This window comes from Bolinopsis microptera, chromosome 2, assembly GCF_026151205.1.
Source record: "Bolinopsis microptera isolate Bmic1 chromosome 2, MBARI_Bmic_1.0, whole genome shotgun sequence".
Classification (NCBI taxonomy): Eukaryota; Metazoa; Ctenophora; class Tentaculata; order Lobata; family Bolinopsidae; genus Bolinopsis; species Bolinopsis microptera.
The window spans coordinates 4,137,053-4,162,756 of NC_087073.1; the positions used below are offsets into that span (position 1 = coordinate 4,137,053).

Below are 25,704 nucleotides of genomic sequence, written 5' to 3' on the forward strand. Positions count from 1 at the left end.
GCCGACAAAACTCTGACGAAGCCAAATGAATAAATTGTTTAAAATCGGTCGGTGTTAAGTAGTTTGATTGATCATTTTGTGACCCAAATGTGATATAAAAACGTCTCAGTACTTTCCTTTTTTCGCTCTCTCTCCCCTCATAAGATATTTGCTATATAATTAGGTAATTTAGCAGTGGACCTCAATATTCAGAGGCGGCTATCATGGCTATGTTGTATGTGAATATCTTACCTGGGGACCTCAGGCTATTATGTTTATAAACATAGCCTGACGAATTTGAACCCTCTCAAACGCGCAAGTAAGCGCGTTTATGCGATTTTACAATCAAATAATCAGATTTTACAATCTAACTCAGTGCGCAGCTCTTGTAGTGTATACGTCACTTCTTTCCAATTGGTATTTGTAATTTGTTTTATTCTGAATATTTGTTTTATTCTGGTAGTTGAAGTGCACGTGATTTCGTGCGCGGCTGTGACTGATTCTAAACGATCACGTGAATGCTGGTCACGTGCGCTTTAACATCCAATGAGCATCCGCGCTTTTTTCAGGGCGATGGAGGTCGTAATTCACTCAGCCCGAATAGAGATTCGGCGGAATGACAAGCTGAGCGCGGCCCACTAATCGAACATCTGGTGCCTGGTGCTTAAAAATAGAAATAGTGATCTTAGTAATAGTGTTCGGAAATATCTTATCGCAGTATAAAGCTCTTTATTCACTCAAACGTTCGAATGAAAGCGCACGCATGATCTTTGTGAAATTTTTTGTAGCGCGATGCACTACTGGGCTGGCCCCAAGGGCCAAGTCCCCCCACCCCCTCTCCTCCCCAGTCCGTCGATTGGACTCCCAACAAAACTGCTAGCCACCTCCCACGAGCCGCAATATTGCCTATCAAGTATCAAGTATAACTATAAGATACGTGAGGGGCACTAAGAATTAAATTGAAGTGTATTTGGAACAAAGCGAGTTCACACTATCACACTGTTTTAACATCGTAAATGTAATGAGAGGGATAAAAAATGGTAGTGCAGTTAAAATATCAGATTTAGTTATAAATTTAGAGCCAATAAATTGAATTGGCTACTTTTACTACTTAAAGGGTTTCTATAAAATTTACTAAGATTTATATTGAATTTTTATATATTTTTTAATTTTTTTATAAATTTTATATATCCTGTCATCATTTCTGGAGTAAGCCGTAGTACATACATATTGCATTACATGAAAACCGAATGGATATTATATGTTTATTGCAATAAATATAATAATCAATAAATTAGAATAGAATCTTGTCTTCTTTTTAATTTTTGTATTGAATTTTTATATTGAATTTTCATATTGAATTTTCATATTGAATTTTCATATTGAATTTTCATATAGGGTCATTGTTATATTATGTGTATGGACACGTTCATTGAAGTTTGAGGATATTGGTAAATTTCTAAAATAGCGTTTTTGACGATAGTGGCTTAATTTTAGCATCTATTAATCTAGCGTGTTCATAAGTTCTGAACATTAGCCACGTGACCCATACTCCCATATGCACTGCTCAGAAATAAAATGTATTGCTTTTAGGCACTATAATGTAAAAAATGTCACATTTTTGTGACATTGTTTACCATAGCTGCCCAATTATCATTCCTTGGTCTGAAATATAGTAGATTAGGTCAATCTAACAATTATGATACAACATTGGTTAAAGGGCACGGATCGAACGGCTTTAAGGCAATATTTCGTAAACTTTGTCACACTCAGAATACGAGACCTCTTTTCTACTGTGAGGTGTCCTCAAAACCCTTTCAACTCATTATTTGATGGTTCTTCTGCCAATCATAGCCCTAGAATATGTTGTTTTGAAAAGTTAGCTAATACATGCACTTGGTTATTCGGAAATTATGTAAATTCTGTCACATTATATGGAATTTGAAATTCTGGGTGAATTTCCGAAATCATTTATATCTGATTTTGGTTTGGAAGGCGGGAAAACTCTATATAAGGACGATACACGGATACAGTTGATTCAAGTATAGGGCAGTTGATGTAAACATCGTCACAAAATGATGCGACATCGTAAATAAGTTAAATTTTGCGGTAAAACTCTATATAAGGACGATACACGGATACAGTTGATTCAAGTATAGGGCAGTTGATGTAAACATCGTCACAAAATGATAAGACATCATAAATAGGTTAAATTTGGAAACAATGCAATGATTATAGAATGAAATAGTCTGTGATTAACATACATGGGAACATGGGAACGCGCGCGCACAGCATTGCGCGCTGATACTCTAAATACTGTGCGCGTTTCGTCCGGAACCTGGGGGAGTTCCCGCTCTAATATATCTGACGACAGTGATCACTCATTATGAGAACTAATCCCGACCACTTTCCCGGTCGAACCGTACCCAAATCAAACTAATTTATGAACCACGTGTATAGCCAACGTCCTTGCGGTGCTGAGCCGATGTAAAACTCTTCTGTCTCTTGTTAATATTTTAGTTGTACTGTGCATAAAAGTGTGTAGTGACAAGTGTGTAGTGGTAATGTATATTATTTATAGGGGATACCCGGGGGGGGGGGGGGGGTACCCGGGGGGTACCCGGGGTACGAGTTAACGAACAGTGTTCGTGTCCTTCCACAACCCCCTGTTACCTGTGTTTCTGTCGGGGTAGCCTAATTCATCCGTTAGAATCGCAGAGTTAGCGGAGCTCATGATATCTCGCGACGTATGCTGCATGAACGGTGCAAGACTTGCGCCGTTTGTTTCAGCATCCAGTTGCGAGTGCTTGCCCATCGAAAACATGATTAGTGATTGTGGATTTTATTGATATTACTGATTATCCATCATATTCAGTATTAATGTTATCCATTATTTATTTATTGACATCCTTCAGTCTCCAAAACGAGGTGTGAAGGTAAATTAACTTTGAGCCTTGTTTTGGCGACTGCTTAATCGATGGGCAAGTAGGTATTTGTTTTTTAGCGGTGTTGAACATTGAAACAATTATAAAATGTTTATTTGTATCTTATATAACGTACAATATGAATGACATATGCTATAGTGACGTAACATATATAGTGCAAAGAATTAGTAACTTGCGAGATCTGATTTAGTGATAATCGACGTTAACATTTTGCAGTTTACAGTTGTACAATGTTGACGTCGATTGTTACTAACATTTATCTGAATTTAATACAAGTACATGTCACATATAAATTGGGTAGCTGAATGAAACTCGTGCCTCAAAATTTTCCGTTATTAGCATTGCAGTGTCCACGCCCTGTACTGCGTTAACGACCGAAATTTTCCCAATATGCAATTATTATTTTGCTTCTAAAATTCTCTGATAATTAATAATATATCGTGACATGTAATTGTAAGATAACAAACCTCGCGCGCGGCGCTTACATCTGCACCTGAGAATCTCTCAGCAATGTGTGGCTGTCTGCGCGGCGGGCTGTGTATTGTGTATATAGCTGAATTTAAATTTAGATTTATTTGTAAATGTATAATAATATTAAATATGTATTGATTGTTTTGTGGTAAATAAAAATTTTGTTTTACTAAAAAAAATTTTGTTTTACCATATTACATACATTATAAAATGTTCTTCCAGAAATTATTGGTTGGTTATTGTTTAGCAAAATAGAACTCAAGTTTAACAATGCTGAGTTTAATTTTACCAAGTTACTGAAATGTGACGAAATTTACTTTTCCTGCCCCAACAGTATAATTTCAATGTGATGAAAAATTGGCATGGGTTTCTATATTTCCTGTATAAATCCATTCTAACTATAATAAGGACTATTGATATGAAAGAAAATCTATCTAAATTTTAAAATGACGTATGTGACGAAATTTACATTTCTTGCCCCTATTTTGGAGAACCATACCTCGGTTAAAATTCAATTTTCTTCCAGGAATTATTGGTTGGTTATTGTTCAGCAAATTAGAACTCAAGTTTAACAATGCTGAGTTTAATTTTACTAAGTTACTGAAATGTGACGAAATTCACTTTTCCTGCCCCAACAGTATAGTTTCAATGTGATGAAAAATTGGCATGGGTTTCTACATTTCTTGTATAAATCCATTCCGACTATAATAAGGACTATTGGTACGAAATAAAATCTATCTAAATTTAAAAATTACGTATGTGACGAAATTTACATTTCTTCAACGGCTTGTATATGAAACTTACACTTACACTCAGTGTACACCCAGTGTTAAATAGTATTACACACTGGTAAACTCTACGTAACGCGCGAAAATAATAATTCTATTGCGTTTTCATTGTCACATTTCACGTCGACGGGATTAAACGCGCGCGCGCGTAACATCTTATCTTACTGCTATCTCAACGAATAAACACACAACGACTTTGACAATTGACCGACGACTTAACGATTGTGAGTTATGACGGACTTAACTGTATGGGTCAACTACTAAAACTGCATTGTATACTATCTTAATCATTATACTGGACATGAGATGACGAAGTATCTTGAGCAGCACTTTATACCTCCACTTAGAACTTGATTAGTCACGAACAATAGAATCATTATAAATCAATACAATAAAACATCTTGATCAATAAATGCCTAGCAGCACCAGACAGCAGCCGTGTACCTTTTTCGACTCCACGGAGTCCCTGATGGACTTTTGTTTACTTTTGTTAATAATTTGACCGCAACCTTTCTTTCTCGAAACACAAATCCTACTGTACTTCATTACAGTATTAAGATAATATAATATAAAGCAAATCATGTGAATATATGACTACGAAATAGATCTATAGACTTGTCCATAATATTTAATACCGTATTGATGGTTTTGAATTTTGTATATTGAATTTTAATGTGAAGCGTTTACTCTTCCCCCTCGGCAATTAATTAGAAAGTTAGATTTATGACAATAATTGCCAAATGACGTAGTAGATATAGATGTTCAATGTTGTTGAGTGATTTCAAGAGTAGTGGTCCACAGGGGCCCGAAAAAGCCGTACAGGCACTTGGGTCCTTATCCTTGTCACTAGTCCCAATTGGATTCACTTTACACAAAACATGAACGTTTACAATTTAGACGTACACATTGGCACGATATTTATTAGAAAGCAAACAGTATAAAATAATACGTGCGTGCGCGGCTTGAGCCGCGCCGCATAACAATTTATGCGTTTAGGGGCTGGAGTACGCGTGTTTACAGATTAATGAATTGTTGCATTGTAAATATTTAAAGTTGACGATATATTATGATTTAATAGTAAATTTTTCAAAGCTGGCTTTGGACTTAGGTAAAATTATAATTTATTTATTTAAAAGAAAAAACCACGGATAGTTTTTAATTTACATAGTCGTATAACTATAATCAAGTTAATCCTGTTTTCAAGAATGCGCGGCTTTGGCGGCCAGTTATTGACTTGTACATAAAATTGAATTTTAAATAGAAATGTGAATGTATTAAAATTTAAAACTTTCAAAACGGAGGCTTATAAATATTATTATATTATGATTGTAAAATAAAGGATAAAATTTTAAATTTGTTTCACTAAAATTTGTTTCACTTGCCCCTATTTTGAAGAATCATACCTCAATTAGTATATTATGTTACTTTATCACCATCACTATGTCGATAAATTAGTTATTTTGCCAACACGGAGCAAATAAAGTTATAATTTTTTTTTGTGACGAAATTTACAAATTTTTACCCTGTTCAGGTGTTGAAATTTTGCCAATGTTAACATATCACTGCCATATAATAATTTATATGACCGGCGTATGGTTGAAATATTGTTAATTGATCCATAGTACGTAATATAGGGTGTTTAAGTTGGTTTACTAATATTTACTCAATTTCACACATGTTGAGATATCATACAAATTTATGTGACTAAATTTACCTATTTCTGCCTTCTGTATTTGTATTTGCCTATAACAATGAAATATTTGAACAATTCCAAACACATTCAGCTCACAAAACAATGCTAGACTATTCGGCATTTCTTGTCAGGTTTTCATAAACATCCCTCATATAAATTTCTTAAATGTGTGACGGAGTTTACATGGTGCTACCATTTAACGAAAAAAGTCGCTAAATATGTAAATAATAGTCATATGCAACTATCCTATAAATTTGAAATTCGAAAATTTGGTCAAACACGGCAACAAGGGGTCCATATAAACTCTGTCACATTTTTATAGTGTGACAAAGTTTACAACTCACTGCCGGCCGCATTTAAGCGATATCTTATCGTCTGATAAAGATATCGTTATGCGACAAAGTTTATCTAGAGGATGAAACGATTATCCTAACCATTGAGGGTTTATATAGTTTTATAGTGTGACACATTTTACATCATCGTGCCATTTAGTAGGGTCACTAATATTTACCAATATCCTCAAACTTCAATGAACGTGTCCGTATATTGTTTGAATTTATTTTAAATGTAATGTGTGTTTTCGAATATGAGAATATAATAGGCGGGTTTATACTTTTGCATTTCAACTGCGATAGTGAAGTCCCGGCCGTAGGTACGAGTTACACTAGTTTCTAAATATCAAGAATTGTAACTTTGTAGTAACATATCACCAGCCAGCTGTGCAGGCTAGAAGTATAAACGTTACATATATATCTCAGTTAACAGCCATGTAACGCCCAGTCTACAACCAAGCAACCTCATCGTCAGCCACTCAAGAAGGAAATGTGGTACATGGTAGATCTACTTAAATTATTATACATCTACAAACATGTAGTCTACTGTAAACATAGTACTATACTATACTACACTGTAGATCCTTAAATTCAAAACAATGAAAAGTATAGTACTTGCACTCAAAAAAATATGTCGCTGGGTTATAGTCAAAATGGTAGATTTAAAATTATTGTTGATAATTTGTGCATCGTTTTTCAAGCATGGTATGGTCACATTTCATTACCCTTTTATGCCACACAGTCTTACAAAGGAAAGCAAGGAATTTCAAATTAACAAGGAATTAAGGGGGCCGGGGGGGGTCTTCATCAAAATTCTCTCGAAATTGACTTTATAGTTGTTTCTGATGGAGGGGAGTGATATCTATCAGCTGTTTTTGGTCCCATGGAAAAATATTGTTCCTAGCCGAAAATATTGCCGGTCAAAGGTCAGTGCTTATGTGTAATTGTATTGCGCGAGCGATTTTCAATCGCGCGCCCTGAAAATCGAGTCTAAAAATCTATCTTCTCCTACATTTTTTGAGCAATCACCCTGAAACTTTCAGGATATGTTCTAAGGACCATTTAAAAGAGATTGTCGGGCCAGAATTTTGAGATAGGCCTTAGAAAATTTTTTATTCGATTTTGAAAATCTTGGACCTGAAAAAATTGTCAAAATACGAGGTCCAAGATTTTCAAAATCGAATAAAAAATTTTCTAAGGCCTATCTCAAAATTCTGGCCCGACAATCTCTTCTAAATGGTCCTTAGAACATATCCTGAAAGTTTCAGGGTGATTGCTCTAAAAATGTAGGAGAAGATAGATTTTTAGACTCGATTTTCAGGGCGCGCGATTGAAAATCGCTCGCGCAATACAATTACACATAAGCGCTGACCTTTGACCGGCAATATTTTCGGCTAGGAACAATATTTTTCCATGGGACCAAAAACAGCTGATAGATATCACTCCCCTCCATCAGAAACAACTACAAAGTCAATTTCGAGAGAATTTTGATGAAGACCCCCCCCGGCCCCCTTAAGTTGTGCCAACAAACCATACATCATAAGTCCTGAAGATCTAGAGCATCATCAACAAATCCATTTTGATGTCCGAAAACTTAGTGTTGAATATATTGATCGTCTTGAAAGAAGCTGGGAAGGCAAGAATAACAAGATTTGGTGGGTTAGTGTCCTCAGTACTCCTTTAGAGTACCACTCATCACCTGCCTTCGTTAGCACTAGAACATCACATCAGTGGACTGGCGGAGATTACCATGCATTTGTTGTATTTGCTACAACTGACAATGCATGTTGGTCTCTTGACAAGAATCGATCAGGTATTTACATACAGAGCGCAAATCCATCAGATCGGTGCATACCCCCTTTAATAGGATCTTATTCTTCCACGGCTCCTCGTGCAACCCCAGTCACATTCCTCACACAATGTTATGTCATGGATTTCAGTATCCTGTCGAAGAGCTGGCAAGAGCTGGCAAGACAAAACTTGCTGAACTTGACACTCTGTACAAAAAGGTAGCCAAAATAGCTCTCAACGTTCCACAAACAGAGAGCAGCCTTAATGTTTATAGAGACATGAAATGGTTACCACTCCATCTTAGACGACAACTCCATCTGTCAAATTATATGTTTAGAATCATCCATGACAATTGTCCTACAAACTTTATGAACAAATTTAGTTACATATCAGGAGGTAGTAGGAGCGGCGAAAGCTGCAACCTATATGTTAATAGATCAACATCACATAAAAACTTTCAATACTTGGGGGCAAAATGTTGGAATAATGTTCCAACAGATCTACGAAATCTGCCCGATGTTAAAAGCTTTAGTGATTCGTATAAGAAACAGCTACTCTCATCTATAACAACAGACCCTTATTATACCGTCGACAATTCATATGACAAATTTTACACTGCAATCATAGTCGACGATAACTAAGTATCTTCTATTTCTTTTAAATCTGAGGCATATATAATTGAAGTGTCGAAAGGATATTCCCTTTTTTACCACCTTACCATTCTGATTGATTCTGCACATGACTGACATGTTTTAACTGGAGAAGGGGTTCGCACAGTGGTAGTTTTATAAACCACTTTTAATTTATTGACCTATTATACCTAGTGGTAGTTTTACAGACCACATTTAATTTATTAACTTATTATACTTAGTATTTATTTTTGGTGACTGTATCACCCAGTACAGTTTTAACATTTGATAATTGTACAGTTTATTGACGACACATTGACCGAATGTTATTTTATATTCTAATTTATATACTAGATATTTTATTTATTTTCCAACAGACGACAACTTCCTGTTTTTTTTCCTTCTATATTAGTTACTCATATCTCTTGTACAGACTGTTCTACAAGGACATTGACAGATGATACTCATATTAGGCATTCATTATTGCATCTAAATTATTTCACTTGCATTAGGTTTAGAAATTTATTCTCTGGTTAACAGATTTCAAATGTTTAATTAATTTGTAGTATGACAGTATATAAGAAGTTATTTAATTTTGCTTGGGCTGTTGTGTTGACTGTTGGGGTTTAGTGGTGGTATGGAATTTGAATTTTATATAAATTTACACTATGAGGTTGGGGCATTTTGCATAGTAAATATGGTTACTACTCCTATATATCATATTATTTGATTGGTATTCGATTTCTGATTATTTCCCTAGGAATATGATTATTATATCTCAATTTGGCTTTAGGTAGGGTGCCCCGCTAAAAGAACTGGATTCTTCCAGGAAGCATCCCGTGCACAGAGCTTGGTCTACATATATATTAAATTATTAACCATTCATTCTGTATGTGCACGAAAATTTATTTCAAAAAAAAAAGAAAAAAAAAAAGATTTCATTCATTTTATGAAAAATGAGCTGTACCGTTCATATGACATCATTCATGGTAACTGCCAGGATTTTGCTCGTCGCACCATAGCTGAGATAACCAAAGTGAATGCATGGGAGCCTATACCTTTCCAGTATTTATTGTTTGATTGTGAATTGCAAGAAATTATTGGATTTTTATTGGAGCTATTTATTCTTTTTAATCAACTTGTATACTGTTTTGTTATTTGTGATAGGAGGATTGTCAAAAGAAGTTGCATGGCATATATTGTTTGGACCACTTGTCCCACAACCAAACTTTTGAAATCATGTATGAACACATCGCCAATTTCTGTTTGTTTCCTACCAATTTCTATCTGTCTGTTTTTGATACTTATCTGAATTTACCAAAGCAAAGGGTAATAAAACAAATGTTGTAAAAATGAGAAATGAAATGTGTAAATAGATATTATAAGGGTAGTATCTCAGCAGTGACTTGATCTTATAGATAGTGCACTTAGCTTTGCTCAGAAACAGATTGTAATGATATTATTTTAATACATTTTTAAACAGTTTTTAGTCTGTTTCCAGTTGGTTTATAATATATTTGATACTTTAATAAAAACATTCTTTTCAATGTTTATCAGTTGAAAGTCCGAGTAATACTATTTTAACATTATTTAAGTTCAATTTCTAAGATAATTCCATATAATGTGTATGAGTCGGCATGGCCATCTTATTTTGTGGATAATAGATTGATAAGTAAAGCTATCAAGGTGAAGGAGAGGATTGAGTTTAAGTTATGTTTACTGATTTTCAAAGCAGTCAATGGTGTTGCGCCTGCATATCTGTGTGATCTAGTAACATTTGTTAGTTCGAGTAGCAGAAGAACTTCCTCCTTACACCTACCTGTTGGATCTACAAGATCGCACCCAAGAGCGTTTCAGACTGTTGCTCCAAAAATCTGGAACCAACTACCAATCGAAATTAAGACTTGTTCTGATGTTGATTTGTTCAAAACATTATTAAAAACTCACCTGTTTAAGAAAAGTTATGGCATGAGCGATTAATTGACAGTATAACTTTATGTTATTTGCTTAAACTGTTTAGGATGCAACCTAATGTCATGATCTTTTTGAACTCATTAGCAATTAGACTGTTAGCTCGCTTCATAAGCATGTCATCTTCGTTCCAAAACTTTTTATGTCCTATGCATACACTCCTTGATAGTTAACTTGATCTAGTATCTTTGTTTCACACAATAGAGCATAAGTTTTGTGGTTTATCCACTGGGCTTAGAGTTTGTGTTTAAGCTACCAAATTTTATTATTATTATTATTTTAGATTGATAAGTAAAGCTAGTTAAACTAAACGAAATTCCACCTTAAGTAAATAATGATTGTATTATACTTGTTTTTATAATCATTACCCAAAATATTTTAATCTGATCATTGATAGGAAAATGTAGGGCACAAGTACCGCATCAGAAGAAGAGTGCAGTCATGCAGATGCCAAAAGTAATATTCATTCCCTGTGCAAGATCACATCGATTTGAGCGACGGGAGATCGAAGTTTTTGAAGAAGTCAAGGTAAGACGATTTCGACTCTAAATAGAGTTATGATCATGAACAATACAATTCTGATTTAACGTCTTAGTTTGTGTTCAAGATAACTAGAAATCAAATCATGAGCTTAATGAGGTTGTAACAGTTTATCAATGTCTATATTAATTGCTTGCATTTCGGATGGCGATTAAACGTCGACTTGCATATAGAATATACATTATACATAGCATCCTAACGACATGATTTTAAATGATTTCTGATTTAGAATGAACGTGTACTTTCAACACTATTTTCATTCTACTTCCTTCATCAGGTTGGTAGAAGTGTAGCCAGATGTAAGACATCCCCTGACAATGCCATATTCGATTGTAAAGTTCTCTCCCGAAGTCATGCTGTTTTGTGGTACCAGGATGGATCGGTCAGTACTGTAATAACTTCCTTTTGATATTGGTATTTTAACATGTAAGCAAAGCAAATAAACTAAGACTTGAAAAATGCTGAAGAAGTGGAACAGAATGTTTTAAGTTTAAACACGTACTCTGTTGTGTTGATTAGCAAATTACTATAACCTAATCTGCTATTGTCGTGTAACATATGCTATGTGCATAATATTGTCATATAATGGTTATAGTAGCCGGAGGTTTCAATCATAGGTTTATCATCTGTTCCGAGTTCATAAAACCGAATTATTTGTTACATTTGCTTGTTTATTAAACATACGTGCGAAGTACGTGTCTTCAAATAGTTGCATTGTATTAGCCTGCATGCCAAATAATGGTTCTTATCTGTACACTGAACCGACCTCTTTTTATAATTATTAATCATTGTTAAATAAACACAACGAATAACTGCACATATGAGTTGCGGAGAGTGCTACAGGACTGTGGAGAATGTAAATGTAACTTGATACTCTAACTACTGTACCCTGTAAACATGCATAGTGTTCAACGAGATTCTGGTGGGCATTTCTCATCAAATCATAGAGTTAGTTCGTACAGAGAGTAGTATATATACAGACAATTATAGTTCATTTACTTGAAACTAAGGTGTGTACTAGTATTATATACGACTCTACACAGTACACAACACAAGCGAAGCCCTAGTAAGCTATCTCTAACCTGTAACTCCCTTCTTCCTACGTACGCTTGTACGCGTGTACTGATCTTATATATTATAATAGTTATATATAACTCTTGTTAATAAGCTGCTACCAGTAAATGTAGTGATGTATAATGTGTACTACTCATGTTTCGTGCTAGCCCCACTGCACGCAACCGAGTAAACATTTACATTATCTGCATGCAGCGGAGTGTAGAAGTTAGAACACAAATAGAGTGCATTTTACATGCAGAGTGTTAATTACAAACATTGTGCATTTTACATGGATTTAGTTTAGACTGGCTCTGGAGCTAACTTTTATACTGCAAATCATTATTGTTGTCATCACTCGTACATAGTCTAAGTTTATAACACCTTTGCAAATCAGCAAATTATCGAGCTAATCTAGTAAATTAAGCTAACCCTTGGCCTTGTGTAACACCTTTGTGTAACACCCTTGTGTAACTAGCTTGTGTTACACGCTTGTGTTACACCCTTGTGTAACACCCTTGTGTAACACCCTTGTGTAACACCCTTGTGTAACACCCTTATGTAACACCCTTTGACCCTTATGTAACACCCTCAGATCTGGATAAAAGACACTGCGAGCAGTAACGGAACCTTCATCAACAACACACGACTATCACGCGGCGGCGAGGAAAGCGAACCGTTCAGAATAAGCTCAGGGGACGAGATTCAGTTTGGGGTTGATGTTATGGAAGCGAAGAAGAAGGACGGTGGAAATCCCATTACTCACGGGTGTATCATCGCAAAAGCAACTGTCATCATACCAGACGTGATGTTACCTAATCCTAACTATGTTATCAACAATCCAATGTTAAATTCACGGTTAGTGTTTTTGTTTGTATTTTACATACAATTGTACTTACCAGGAAGCGAGCCTAGTTTTTGACACAATTTACGTCTTTGGTGAGAATCTTGCGTATCTCATATATTAGATGCCTTGAGTAAAACAAAATTAAATCACTTATTTACTTATTGTGCCCACTTGAAAATGCTCTCTGTATTGTCCAATACCATAGTGTCATATGAGTCAGCAAGCTGGGGTAAATGTGGCCTCGCCTTTAATCAATCAACGGAAAAGTGTTTTTTAATTTGATAATAATATGTACATCGATGTAAGATTTTTGAATGTTAAATTAAATAAATTTTCTCACACTTCCTGCGCAATGCACGTTCATGATTTCGAGGCAATTACAAACACAATAGTGCTAATACACATATTGCAATCCCTTTTGTTCACTCAATATGAATTTGATTAATGTTCATTAAGCCTGACACTCAATCTACACTGAAGTCCATGTTGCTACATGCTTGTACAGTACAATTTTCTATTCTCTCGACATAGACCTGATAAGTTTTACTTGTGAATGTGTGATGTACAAATCTTATGTATTTGAAACTTGGTGTTAACGGGAGAAACGGGGAAAATAGTGCTCAGTAATGGCTGTTGTACAAGGTGTGATTTAAAATGAATTAACATCGAATTAGTGTGTCATGATTCTTGTAATTGATGACACATGCTGGATACTGGCTGACTTACAGCTTCTGAACGCAAATTGCAATTTATCGGGAATCAAGAGATCTGATGAAATTATGTAGTCCATCACTTGTGTACAGTGTCGTTTTAGAAAACTGCTTATAATGAGATTCAAGACTAAAAATGAGATTCAAACTAAAAATCTAATATAGATCTGTTACGGATCTGATATATAATTACTCAACATTCAACAAGAGACTCCCAAATGTGGCCCAGTAATTACTATTGTAGCTGTTCTCTGTTTTGTCGGCAGGGGTATATTGATAAACTGTTATAATTTATACTAGTGCTACGTAAGTAGAGTCGGCGCCTCCCCTTGTCAATCGGCGACTGTGTGCATATTTTAAATTTTACCATTTACGTGCATATTTCAGATGTACGGAATTCAACATCGATAGTTGTACATGTCAGAATTCTTGCAGTATAGTTAATAGCACGTTATTTCGCATTGGAATGTTGCCAAACTTCATCTTCTTTTTCAGATCGCTGTCTTCCAGCTCAGAGACCTTGAACAACATCGACGAAGATCAAGATATTTTAGAATTACACGCTGCCATAAAGGTATGCAGTTTTGACCGCTACATTTTTAAGACTACATAATTTGAAGTTCAACTTACTATTCACCATTGTCTCTAATCGGCTCTCGTTTGAATAGACTGATGTGATTGGATGCGCTAAGCAAGGCCTGGTGCCAGCTTGAGAACACACAATTTCAGAATGCAGTTAACAGAGAGAATCTGTTGCACACACGATTACAAGAGTTAGAGGGTAGATTAGGAATAGCTATTGAAGCTGCAGAATTAGGCTGGCAAGTGAGTTGGCTATGTTTTTAGTTTATGTTTTTAGTTCATGTTTTACTCGAACAATTTACGGGGATCAAATCCCCAGCGAAATAAAGGCCCCATTTCCTATCAAATAAAATCAGGATATGTCCCTATTTAACCTGATTTTGAGCGTATTAAACGTTAATTTTATTCAGTCTTGCTCCCTGTCAAATAACATGGGTTACAGGACGTTCAAAATTAAGTTAGTGGCCAGGGGACATTCTAGTGGCCAAGGGACATCCTAAATTTATTTACGAAAAGTAATTTTGTATATGGCTGTGACTGTCAACTATGTGCTCTGAGTTAGTACATTGCATCAAGCGCGGGTAATTAATGACATTTTCTCCCCGCCTAGCAACGTATACTGCAACTGCCCAACTGGTCGAACTGTTAATTCGTTGCTTCGAGTTATATTTAGATTGTAGTATGTCAGCCCCTGATTCGCTTAGTACGGTAATGAATTGTGTTGGAGCTTAAAATTGGGGACTAGTATGGTCCAAAATTGTTGGCCAGCAGTTGAAAATAAAAGCTTTGGATGATCACTGCTTTTTCTTCGTGAAGATCCGAAGACATGGTGAAGAAGTCTGAAATTGTCAGGCGTTTGGTTCGTATATTACGTAACGCGCGGAGACATTTTTGCGCTAAAAGTTAAAGTCTTAGGCTTGCGAAGAGCACACGATTGTTTTCCGTATTTTGTTTGTATTTGGGCGCGGTCGGAATTAAAATATTTTGCATGCTGTTTTATAGAAATACGTCAATCAAACTAATTAACACTTAAACTCTTGTAGTATACAACTAAATAATGTAACTGGTAACATCATTTCAGGCTCTTATAAAAGAAGATAAATTATTGGCTCGTATCGAGCTTCTTGAGAATCAACTTGAAATATTTACTAGAGTAAGTAATTTTTACCTTCATTAGATCATCTGTCACAAACTTCAATTTGTTTATTGAGACAGTAATCGTTTGCTTTTAGATCATCAGCAAAATTTGGTTGTAGTCGTGTCGAAATTGAATCATCTAGATCTCTTAAAACCACCCTATTACTTTATTCATAACTGACATTTTTATTGTACTCAGAACCCAACAGAAGATCAGAACAAAATAATCCAGCTTGAAAATGAGAAACATGACTATCAGATCCACGCAAAGGACAGTTTGCGGGCAATCTGCCTCGAAAAGTCTGACGTTGGCCGAAAATGTGCCGATTTAGAAAACCTTTTAACCACTGCTAGAATCGAAGTTAGCCATCACAAGAATCTTCACGAATCGACGCAAGCTGAGCTTATCAAAGGTTTGAAATTGTACTGTTTTATTTTCATCGAAAAAAAGCAGTATTCTCTCAATTTCTTTGTAGAATCACTTTTCATCACAATGACACCATGTGTTTATAAGCTACCATACGGGCACAAGTTATAATACGGGCATAAACCAGCATAAACCTTTGTTCAGTTCAAGACGAGCTTCGAAAGAGAACGACTGAATTAGAAACAAAGGAAGCAGAATTCAAGAATTCTCTTGAAACAACTGAAGTAGAGCACAAGGAGGCTATGGAGGAGCTCAACAAGAAGCTTGAGGAAATGACCCAGAGTAATACCGAACTTAAGGAGCAGAGGAGCGAGCTGGAGAAGCAACTCGAAGGTGAGGCGTCTTTTTTAAGTATGATTCCTGCAATGTTGTGAAGTTCTCTCAGCAGCTGATATTTTACACCTCTGTTACCCCTATATTATTGTTAGATTCATACGTGTACACTGACAATGTGGATCACAACATTCGGTCCAACGAGCACTAATGTCTATTCTTGATTTTACAATTTACTGATGGTTTCAGATGTTGCTCAAGTTCACGAAGCGCAGATCACTTCGTTACAAAGCGATGTCGACACTTTAAAGACTAGCTTAGAGTCTGCCGATGAGAAGAAGGCTGAGCTCGAGGCAGTGGTCGAGAAGAATGAATTCCTGAAAAACGAGAATTATCGATTAGAAGAAGAGCTTATCAAACTTCGCGGTAATTATCTTATGGTTACGTTTTTCTTGTTTGGTAGAAGTTGACGTTTAATCTATTAAAATTTGAGTTATTTTTGAATAGTTAATAGCCATGCGCCAAATCTTTCCAGAGGAGGTAGAGGCTGGAACTGCATCATCGCCCAATACGACTGTGGTTGTGGAAACTGAAACCAAAACAACCTCTTGTGAGGTCTCGGTTGACATACAATTCAGCGAGGCTTCCACTAACACTGAGCCCAATGCACGTGATCCTGGCAGCAGAGGTTGGTGGAATTTGTTTAGTAATAATACAAATTTTCATTTTTCAAATTTTTTTTTAATGATTACGGGGAAGTCTTTTTTGTCAGCATATGTCACAAATCCTCAAGATTCCTCCTTTAGAACTGTCTAATGAGGATCAAGAAAACCAAATGAACACCGTCAACATCAAAGACTCAATGTCTCAAACAGAGAAATGGTTCGACGCTATTTCTCCGTCGTCTTCCAAATCGGATATATTCTCTTCCTCATTTACCGCTGGTACGGAGACATACTTAGTTATCAATCTTGAAAGTTAAAATAGCGAAAGAATGTCCTTCCATAATATTATTATTCCTGTTGAAATTTTGTATTGTTCAAAATAACCGAATGCTTTAGCCTAGTACGATATAATTTCAGGGGACAAGAGATATCGATCTCTAAGACAAGGAAGAAGGGAGGGTCCACGACCGTGGTCAAATTCTAACGCTTTTGAGGGGTCTATCGCTCACGCCATGGCGCTAATCGAATCTCTTGATGATATCAAAAGTTCTTGCGTAAAGTTCCGAGAAGAAACAGAAAGGTATTTCCTGCATATTTTGCGGCTTTTAAAAGCTAGTTCCTTATTGGTTCAGTCTGAAGTTATAAAAGTACGTAAACACAGATTATTATATTTAAATATTGCAATCGGCTGCTTTATGTGGTTATCTGAGCGGTTCTTTTTACCACAATTGTAATATATTTGCATTGTTTACAGGGACGGGGACGATGTTGAGTTGAGTTTAGGCAGTGCATCAGAGGAGTTGTCAGTGACAGATGACTCTAAATCTGACTCTAAACCCGACATCAACACGACCATCTCACCCCCTCCTAAGAGACGCAACTCTTACCGGTTAGTTATCAATATTCGTTTAATCTAGGAATTGATTGAGTTGTCATACGTAGTGCTATCTGCCAGGATGTGTTTTATAGGCCACTGTTCAATAAGGATTCATTTACTTTCATTGTGGGCAGCTTGTTCGCATTGATATGTATCTAAAATTTCACTTTTCCTCAGAGAGGCTTGCGAAGAGGAAGAGTTAGACACGATGGGTACGACCACACTTCGTGTAGATGATCCATTTGATGACACGAGTGAGGCAGATGAGCAGTATGAGTTGGCTCCTGAAGATCACCCTGGCGCTTCCTCCTCTAGTGTCATTCTTAACAAAGGTAGGATATCAATTTCATTTTTCATTTCTAGAGAAACGTCTCAATTACTTAATGTTCCTTTTTTGTAGTTTCGTGTTTATAACGAAATTTAGTATTGCATATGTTGCCCGATATTATAGACGGTGTGGGTACTAGCGTGGATATCCTCGACTCTATGTCGCATGTGCCGAGCCCCCCTCCATGGCGGTCCTCCACGCCCCCGCCACCGCGAGCCCCGACACCGCCTCCAACGGCGGGACCCCAGCGACCGTTCTCGCCGCTTGCAGCGCGACGCAGCGTGGGGGCGCTGCACCACTCCGTAGTTAGTAAGAGAACCTCTTCTTTAGGGAGCGCGGTGGTGCCGAGGCCTCCTCCAAGATCACATAGGAAGGGTAGGTTGCATGTATCTATGGTTACCACAAGCTATACACTGGCCTGGTAACCTTTACTGCATGCCTTCATGCTTGTGTAATGTGTTCATTCAACTCGTGCTAAAAACAACATTTTAAAAGCTGCGACTTTTATGATGGAATAAAGATTAAAGATGTACCAAAAAACCTGAAAAACACAGAGGCTCCCAAGGGCTTTTGAGTGTGTCATGAATTATCTCAACTTATTTTGTGTTGTTTTCTAAAAAACGTGATGTTTTCCATCACTTTAGTCTAAATCTGTTCATGAAATTAATCAAGAAGTTGAAATGTACTTTCTCTCGTGAAGTTCTTCTGTACTTTCTTCATGAAGCTATGTACGCTCGTTTAATTATATCCGTGTTGTGCTTTTTCTCAAAAACTTGACTTTTTCGTTTAACTGAGGCTGTTTAGATGAACTCCGATACGATTTTATACGATTTTAAATTAACACTGTTATCACAGTTTAAATGCAACTCTAACGCCATAATTTCTTTCAGTTGAATCTGCAAGTTCGTCTCCAAGACCAGACCAGTGCGAGAGTCCAATTAATCGGCAAGGTAACTATAAATTCCTCCACCCCCAATACCTAGTAAAGTAGCTGTTCAGTTTACATGAAGTTAGCTGGCTTGCTACCTCACTGTCAAGCAGATCCCTATTCTATAGGAACAGCACGAATATTACCGCAGTTCGCAGCTCAAGGCCTTGCTAGATGCTGTTAAGTTTTTGCTGAACATGCATGAACCTGTGAAGGCTTCACAGGGAATAAGAGACCTTATTCTCCCGAAAAACATTTATTTACTTTCCCAACTTTGCCTGATTATAGTTTTCAATGTAGATAACAATTGAACCGTCTTGACCGTTCATGAAATACCTCGGCCCTTATTCCCTTTGAGCTTGTTTTGCATGTTCAGTGGTATGTCAAGATCTGATTATCGTATTTGATTTAAAACAAACCTCCAATCAAACCCAGACAATTTGTTCGTCTGATTCTGTCATTCCTTGTAATCTGTTGAGGCATGTTACTTTTACTTCACCCTAATCGTCCCTGCTTTCGCTCTGGTATGGCGACCTTTTACTGATTTAACAAAAATCAGCTTTCCATTTGGCCACTGGCTAACCCAGTTCTGTTACTCAAATATTAACGTATTACTTAAGTCAACCCGTCATAGACTTACCACTTATTGCAAAACAAGCCCTGTCAAATATTGGTATCCGTATACTGATGACGTAACAGCACTAGGCACCACCGGGTACCGGCGGAAGACAGTGCCCCGCGGTCGGGAACCCTCCACGGCTCGTGCCGCTATTGATTTGTATAAGCTGACTCCCATCCCGCCGGTCCGGCACTACCGGAAGCCCGCCTGGGGTGTGGAGTAGATCACATGATGATCACAGTAGGTAAGAGTGAAGAGAGCGTGTCCCCCTCCTCAGCGAGCACTACTCTCAATCATTCCAACCGAGGCGTGCACCTTTATCTAACATTCTCTCCCTTGTCTTTTTCTCGTACACCGTGCATGTTTGGTGTTGCTGAAACTTTATACTGGGGACAAGAATTCACACTCGTGACGTTGCCAAGCTGATACATATTCTGTGTTAATTGTAATTGTTAAGTGTTTTAACATGTTTGTGTAAGAATCAAGTAAATCAGGATCTGTGTAAGAATAATTAAATTCTATTGGACAAATATGTGTTAAATGTTTAATTTAACTTTTGACGCAAAATTTGAGCTGAAAACTATGCTCTGACATTTTTGTCCGTGCATTTATCTCTGTAATGTGCTTATATTTTTAAAATGAGAGATTTAACTGACTCAAATTTGCCTGTTCCAGTCATTATTGCATTTGAAGGCTTCTCTTCTTTATTTTGTTCGGCTGTCGACGCTGACTGACAACACAGCATTCTCGCATCATCTCAAAGCATAAAAATTTACCGCCTAATTCTTGTCGCACTTACGCTATCTGTACTTTTGACTGACGACCGTACTGACTGACAGACAGACATACTTCAGAGCACAGTAAAGATATGCCCTTGTCAAAGCACTAGCCTTTATTCTTCTTTCAGGATCTATCAAGTCACGGTTTAAGGGCATCACCAGTTATGTGAGCTCTTTCTGGCAAGGAACCGGTACTGGTACTGGTACTGGTCGGTAACCATGGCAACATGAAATCACATGATCTGAGATCTGATATGAGATCCGACTCACTACACCCTTGTGACCAGTAGCTCTGTTTGAAGTCAGCTTGGAGCCAGGATAGATATTAGATATGTATCATTGAAACACTGGACACTGACTGGTGACAGATAGCTCTTTTGTGCCTCTTTTGTATCTTTGTTAACCGAGATTCGGTGCTATGATTTGTCTTTTGTTTTCTTAGCTGTTCCGTAAAAATATGTAATGGACGAGTTTGAGTTAAGTTTTATGAATTTGAAATGTTTGAGGTTTTCATAACGAACTCAGCCTGAGTAAAAAAAGTTTCAAGACATCTTCTTTGCATTAATGATTGTTGCTTTTTTGAACATTTAGTTTTATAAAAGTGTGTAGAATATCAGTATTTTAACTGGTTTCTGTTAAAGAGTTTTTTCAGCGTCTACTAAAGTTAGTGTGAGGCAATGTTTTCACATTTAAATTGTGTGACGAGTGTACGGCAGCATGTGTATCAGCTTGGCAAGCTCCGACAGAACAACAGCATAGAAACCTCGTTGAGGTTTACATCCAACCTCACTGAGGTTTACATCCAACCTGTTAAATTTCCTGGGTAATTGTTTTCAGCAACGACATGCGATTATGCTTCAATGTTGGGGTCTTTTTATCTATGTAACACCCTTTTCTCTCCGTTTCATATACATCACCACACATGTATGTCAGCTACCGATTGAAAATAATGCGTCGCTATCTGCATCCCTTTTGGCAGCACTGACTCCTTTGTATTCTTCCTTTCATTGCACTTATCAGAAAGAAGTCATGTCCGTCCATTGTCCACCAATGATGAGTTTAAGAACATAGCCTTGTAATACTAATAGTTTCTTAGGGGTCGTTCAAATAATACGTAATCACTTTTTGGCTAATTCCCCTCTCCCTCTCTCCGTAATCTGTTTTACAGATAGCAGTATTGTGTTAAAATTACACTAGCGCAATCATTTAGAAATCCTCTTCCTCCATCATTGAAAACGTAAAATGTAAACGACCCCTTATGTCTGTAAAAGGTTGTCGGTAGTGGTAAATGGTGGATCTTGAATTCAACTTCCCGACAGGTGATAAGTTGTAAAGAATTTGTAGCGTATATTATCAGATTTATCACCTACACAAAAATGAATGTATGTACACATGAGACCCGGAGGAAGAATGTATATTTCTTCAATTTGTGCAAGAAACTGTTCTAAAGAAAAACGTGTTGCTAGTGAACCGGTTGTGGTTGCTATGGTGGTCATCGCGACTTACCAAATCCAGGATTAGGATCCACTATTCGATTTTAGCGCTACCGATAACATTTTACAGAGTTTATTTGAAACAAACTGGTATTAGGAGTATTAGCAATAAAAAAGTAAATATGTAAAAACACCCTGTACTAATTCCAGTAGGTTTCATTCTCTGTCTTTATTCCTCCCTGAACATGGAGGTCTAAGCGTCAAATTTCCCTCCCTGCAAAAATATTTGGCTCCTCTTACTACTTCCTCCCTTCATCAAAAAGTCCCAAAAATCATGATATTCTGCCTCAAAGTGAATATATATCGCTAAGGTGGCAGAGATTGCTGAGTGCCAAGTTGATCAACCCGCTGCTGTAACCGTCAAACATGAAACAACCTCTTTTAAATCGAAATTCAGCTTCATCAATTACAAGTTATAACATATAACATAAAATTAATGTACTACCAACTACATACGATGAAGTAAATTCTCTGGCAATCGCTTGGTTTTAATACCTTATACCTAGTTATCGAGTTTGGTTAATGAAATTAACCTCTATAACTGGTGTGTGGTGTCGCAATAAATAGGATGCCAAATGATGGTGATTCATGTGTCTCATCATGAGAAGATGGGAGATACTGAGTAATTTATTAGACGTTAGTGGATAAATTTGCTTGATCTTATCAGAAGATATGAGCATTAGCTATATTTGAGCTTTACTTGAAGTTGAGTTTTTGAGAACAATTTATGATTTTCTGAGTGTTCAAATTCAAGTCGGTCCCAAGTTATGGTATTTCTTCCGACTTCGATTAAAGTTTGATGAAAACCTCCAAATAGGTTCAAGAATTGTGTACATTATCTGTGATATCTTTGAATCTTACTTTCAGGTAATGGGATGGAGAGTCGGCTGCAATATTACCAGGTCAGTTTGCAATTCGCAGAAATAGGTTCCTTAGAAAGCGGTTCCGTAGAAATATTAACTATTTCTTTAGAAATACACGTAATCCTAAATTTGACTTCCTTCATTCTTAATCTTACAGTTATCTAAAACTGAAATCTGTTTTTTCATTTCTCAGAATTTTGCGCGCGCAATATGCTGGAACACCCTGGATCACATTCAGGCATTTCGCAGAATTTAACATAACATTAACAATGGATAGTTTTGGTATATGGGATGAATCTTTTCATATTTTTGGTGACTGAACGAGGAAGCCGAAGAAAGTGATGCCATAATGCATAATATTAATGTGGTCGAGCGTGCTAAGCCTAAATCACTCTACACTCGATCTTCGAGATTAAAAAAAGGGCCTCCGACGGCCGACAGTTGAAACCAACCTGAATCGATGTATTTTCAAACGATGATTTCGAATCACCCCACATGACATAGGGTTAAAATGCTCCCCTGTCGAGATATCGGTGAAAAACTGTCTCTAGTTTAGGGTTTCAGTATATGCTTCAGTTATGAATTGGGTTAGGGTTAGGGCCGGGTGGGATCAGATTATAGGGTTAGGGTTTCGATTTCGAATAGTCATTCACAATTCAGGGCCACCGTGAGACGGTGAGAACGTGTTAAAAAGTCACGTGACAGTCGAGTGTAGAGTGATTAATCATCATCCGTATGTGATTTAGCCAAAACTTGTTGAATCGTTTGTTCTGATAGGAATTGAAATTGACCGAAAGTAACTTCTTACTTAGTAAGAAGTAGTCATATCCTGGATAATTAGTTTGTAGAATACTTTTGGGAAAAATTTTGAACGGACTTTGACTTCAACGGATCGTAAACGGACATAATTTATTTTAACAGACTAAATATTGAATATGAACGCTAGGGCATCCAGCGTCCACATACGGTAACGTCCGTTCAAATAATATAAAGTCCGATGAGGTATTGCAAAATTCGATGAAAACTCAAGATGTAGACTTGATTGGGCGCCAAAATAGCTGAAGCTCTACCCGGGAAAACCTAAGTTTTAGTCGACAACTTAATTTATTAACCGATTGATATAGATACCGATTGTTTATAAACATCAGAGATGTTGACCGTTTTGTTTCTTTAGGTTTCAAAATGAGATCTAATAAACCATCGATAATTTTAATAAATATTACAATTTTCTTGTTAATCGAAAGGCAAATCAATTTGCTCCAGACCACTAAAATTCTCGGGCCGGCTAAAAATGGCCTTATACATGTAGTGCCAGCGAACAAAAGGGTCACCCCGTCACCGGCCAAAATCTGCCCAGTCAATCACTAAACGTAGCGCATCATATGATTTAAACCCACATCAGCCCAAAAGACTATTTTTCTAGGAATCATCAGCTGATTTATAGTAGTGACTAGTGCAGTAAAACTGTATTAGATCAAACTAATTCTCCTTCTTTTCAGCTCTTAGTCTATTAAATCACGAATACTGTTATACAGCTCTCCAGTGTAACTCACATTTATATAAGTCGGTTGTTTCTATCCCTCTCCTACTAAAATTATCCGGGTTAAACCCGGCCGATGAGATCCGGATGATGAGCAGAATTATTAATTGAGTCCACGTACAACATTAAATAAAACAATTAAATATTAACAACAATCCCCTTAAAATAAAACATTGCTGACAAATCGAAAAATTAGAAGCGTTACCCGGAATATGACTGGAGTAAAGTTTACTTGGAACTTGGAATTTTAAAGAATTTACTATCATTCCGGTAATTGAGCGTATCCTCCACAGATCGAGGTAGATGTCTGCTACCTGCGTGTTAACCGATTCAAAGTACCGGTAGCTGTGCGGAGAGTTTCCAAGAAAGGGTGGTGAGAAAGAGAGCAAGAGAGAGAGCGAGTCTGGACGATGTGTGTGGGAAATTGTCTGTATTTTTTCGTGTGAATTGCATGTACGTGCAAAACGAGTGTGGAACTTTTTGATAGGGTCAATATAAAATAAAAGTATTAATACGTGTTTAATGTACATATTACGTATCGGTGTTGATAAAGCGTGCTCTTGTAGATATAATTAGTGAGACGTGCAAATAATATCAGTATGTGCGTGACGCGTGTTATTGTTGATATTAATATTAAACGAACAGAGAGAGAGGAGTCGTACGTTTATTTTTGGAGAAGCATATTTAATCTCTTGACGCAACTTAAAGTCCCAGTTTGAGATGATATTGACTGGTGATTAAAAATATAATTCCGTTGTCTGAGGTGGTGTGATGGTTAGGGTATCCGAATGAAAGTTAAATGGTCTTGAAAATACGGCGATTGAGTACAACTTGTAGTTGTATAGCAAGTTCAAAGTTGATCACATATGAAATAATTACTATATCACTCACACCCCGCTTATGTTGAAAGTGAAATTACCTAGAAAGAAACTGCTGAACTAGCAGGAACAGAAATGTGTAGCCGCTATAATGTAGGCGTATCGTCATACATTTACAATAAACAGACGTGAACTTGTTGTTCTTAGATTAACAAATTAAAAGAAGGTACCTGTAAATTGAAGTGCTCAAATTAAAAAATCTTTAAAATACAGTAGTTTTACTATTAGTTTGCACGGATAAGTTTACCACTTCTGCTTCTTATTCGAATACCAGCATCAACTATTAGTAAGATCAATTTAATCATTCAATTAGCCCTTTTATTGGTCTGCAAATTTTAACAATCCTCCGTCAAATAATTCTGTACATTTTGCGGACTCGATGCTTACGCATTTTTCCTAGGGATTCCCTGTTATTATTTAGCTCCCCTTGTCCTCTCCTAAATTACTTAAATTTCTATGTACCTTCACCAAACACACTCAGGGATGAGAGTAAAAGTTTCAACTAAAATAAACAAAATGGTGACACTAATAAGAAGCATATTAAAGAGAGTTTTCAAAAATGTGAA

The 25,704-nt window shown here is 36.7% G+C and overlaps 1 protein-coding gene across 11 annotated transcripts in view; it reads left to right on the plus strand.

Annotated features, from left to right (window-relative positions):
• The first annotated feature begins 10,997 nt into the window (after positions 1-10,997).
• LOC134811632 (myosin-2 heavy chain-like) overlaps positions 10,998-25,704 on the plus strand; it is a 59,410-nt gene continuing 44,703 nt past the window's right edge. For 5 of the 11 annotated variants that reach the window (XM_063818627.1, XM_063818629.1, XM_063818634.1 and 2 more), the window contains exons 1-17: positions 11,001-11,127; positions 11,417-11,521; positions 12,788-13,050; positions 14,245-14,323; positions 14,479-14,574; positions 15,413-15,484; positions 15,668-15,881; positions 16,040-16,228; positions 16,418-16,594; positions 16,704-16,856; positions 16,975-17,112; positions 17,251-17,413; positions 17,588-17,722; positions 17,888-18,042; positions 18,369-18,413; positions 18,929-18,988; positions 22,725-22,759. In XM_063818627.1, coding sequence (XP_063674697.1) covers positions 11,041-11,127; positions 11,417-11,521; positions 12,788-13,050; positions 14,245-14,323; positions 14,479-14,574; positions 15,413-15,484; positions 15,668-15,881; positions 16,040-16,228; positions 16,418-16,594; positions 16,704-16,856; positions 16,975-17,112; positions 17,251-17,413; positions 17,588-17,722; positions 17,888-18,042; positions 18,369-18,413; positions 18,929-18,988; positions 22,725-22,759 — 2,166 coding nt within the window. In that variant the 5' untranslated portion in view covers positions 11,001-11,040. Of the gene's footprint in view, positions 11,128-11,416; positions 11,522-12,787; positions 13,051-14,244; positions 14,324-14,478; positions 14,575-15,412; positions 15,485-15,667; positions 15,882-16,039; positions 16,229-16,417; positions 16,595-16,703; positions 16,857-16,974; positions 17,113-17,250; positions 17,414-17,587; positions 17,723-17,887; positions 18,043-18,368; positions 18,414-18,928; positions 18,989-22,724; positions 22,760-25,704 lie in introns of all 11 variants that reach the window. The other 6 variants (XM_063818628.1, XM_063818630.1, XM_063818631.1 and 3 more) reach the window with 2 other exon arrangements.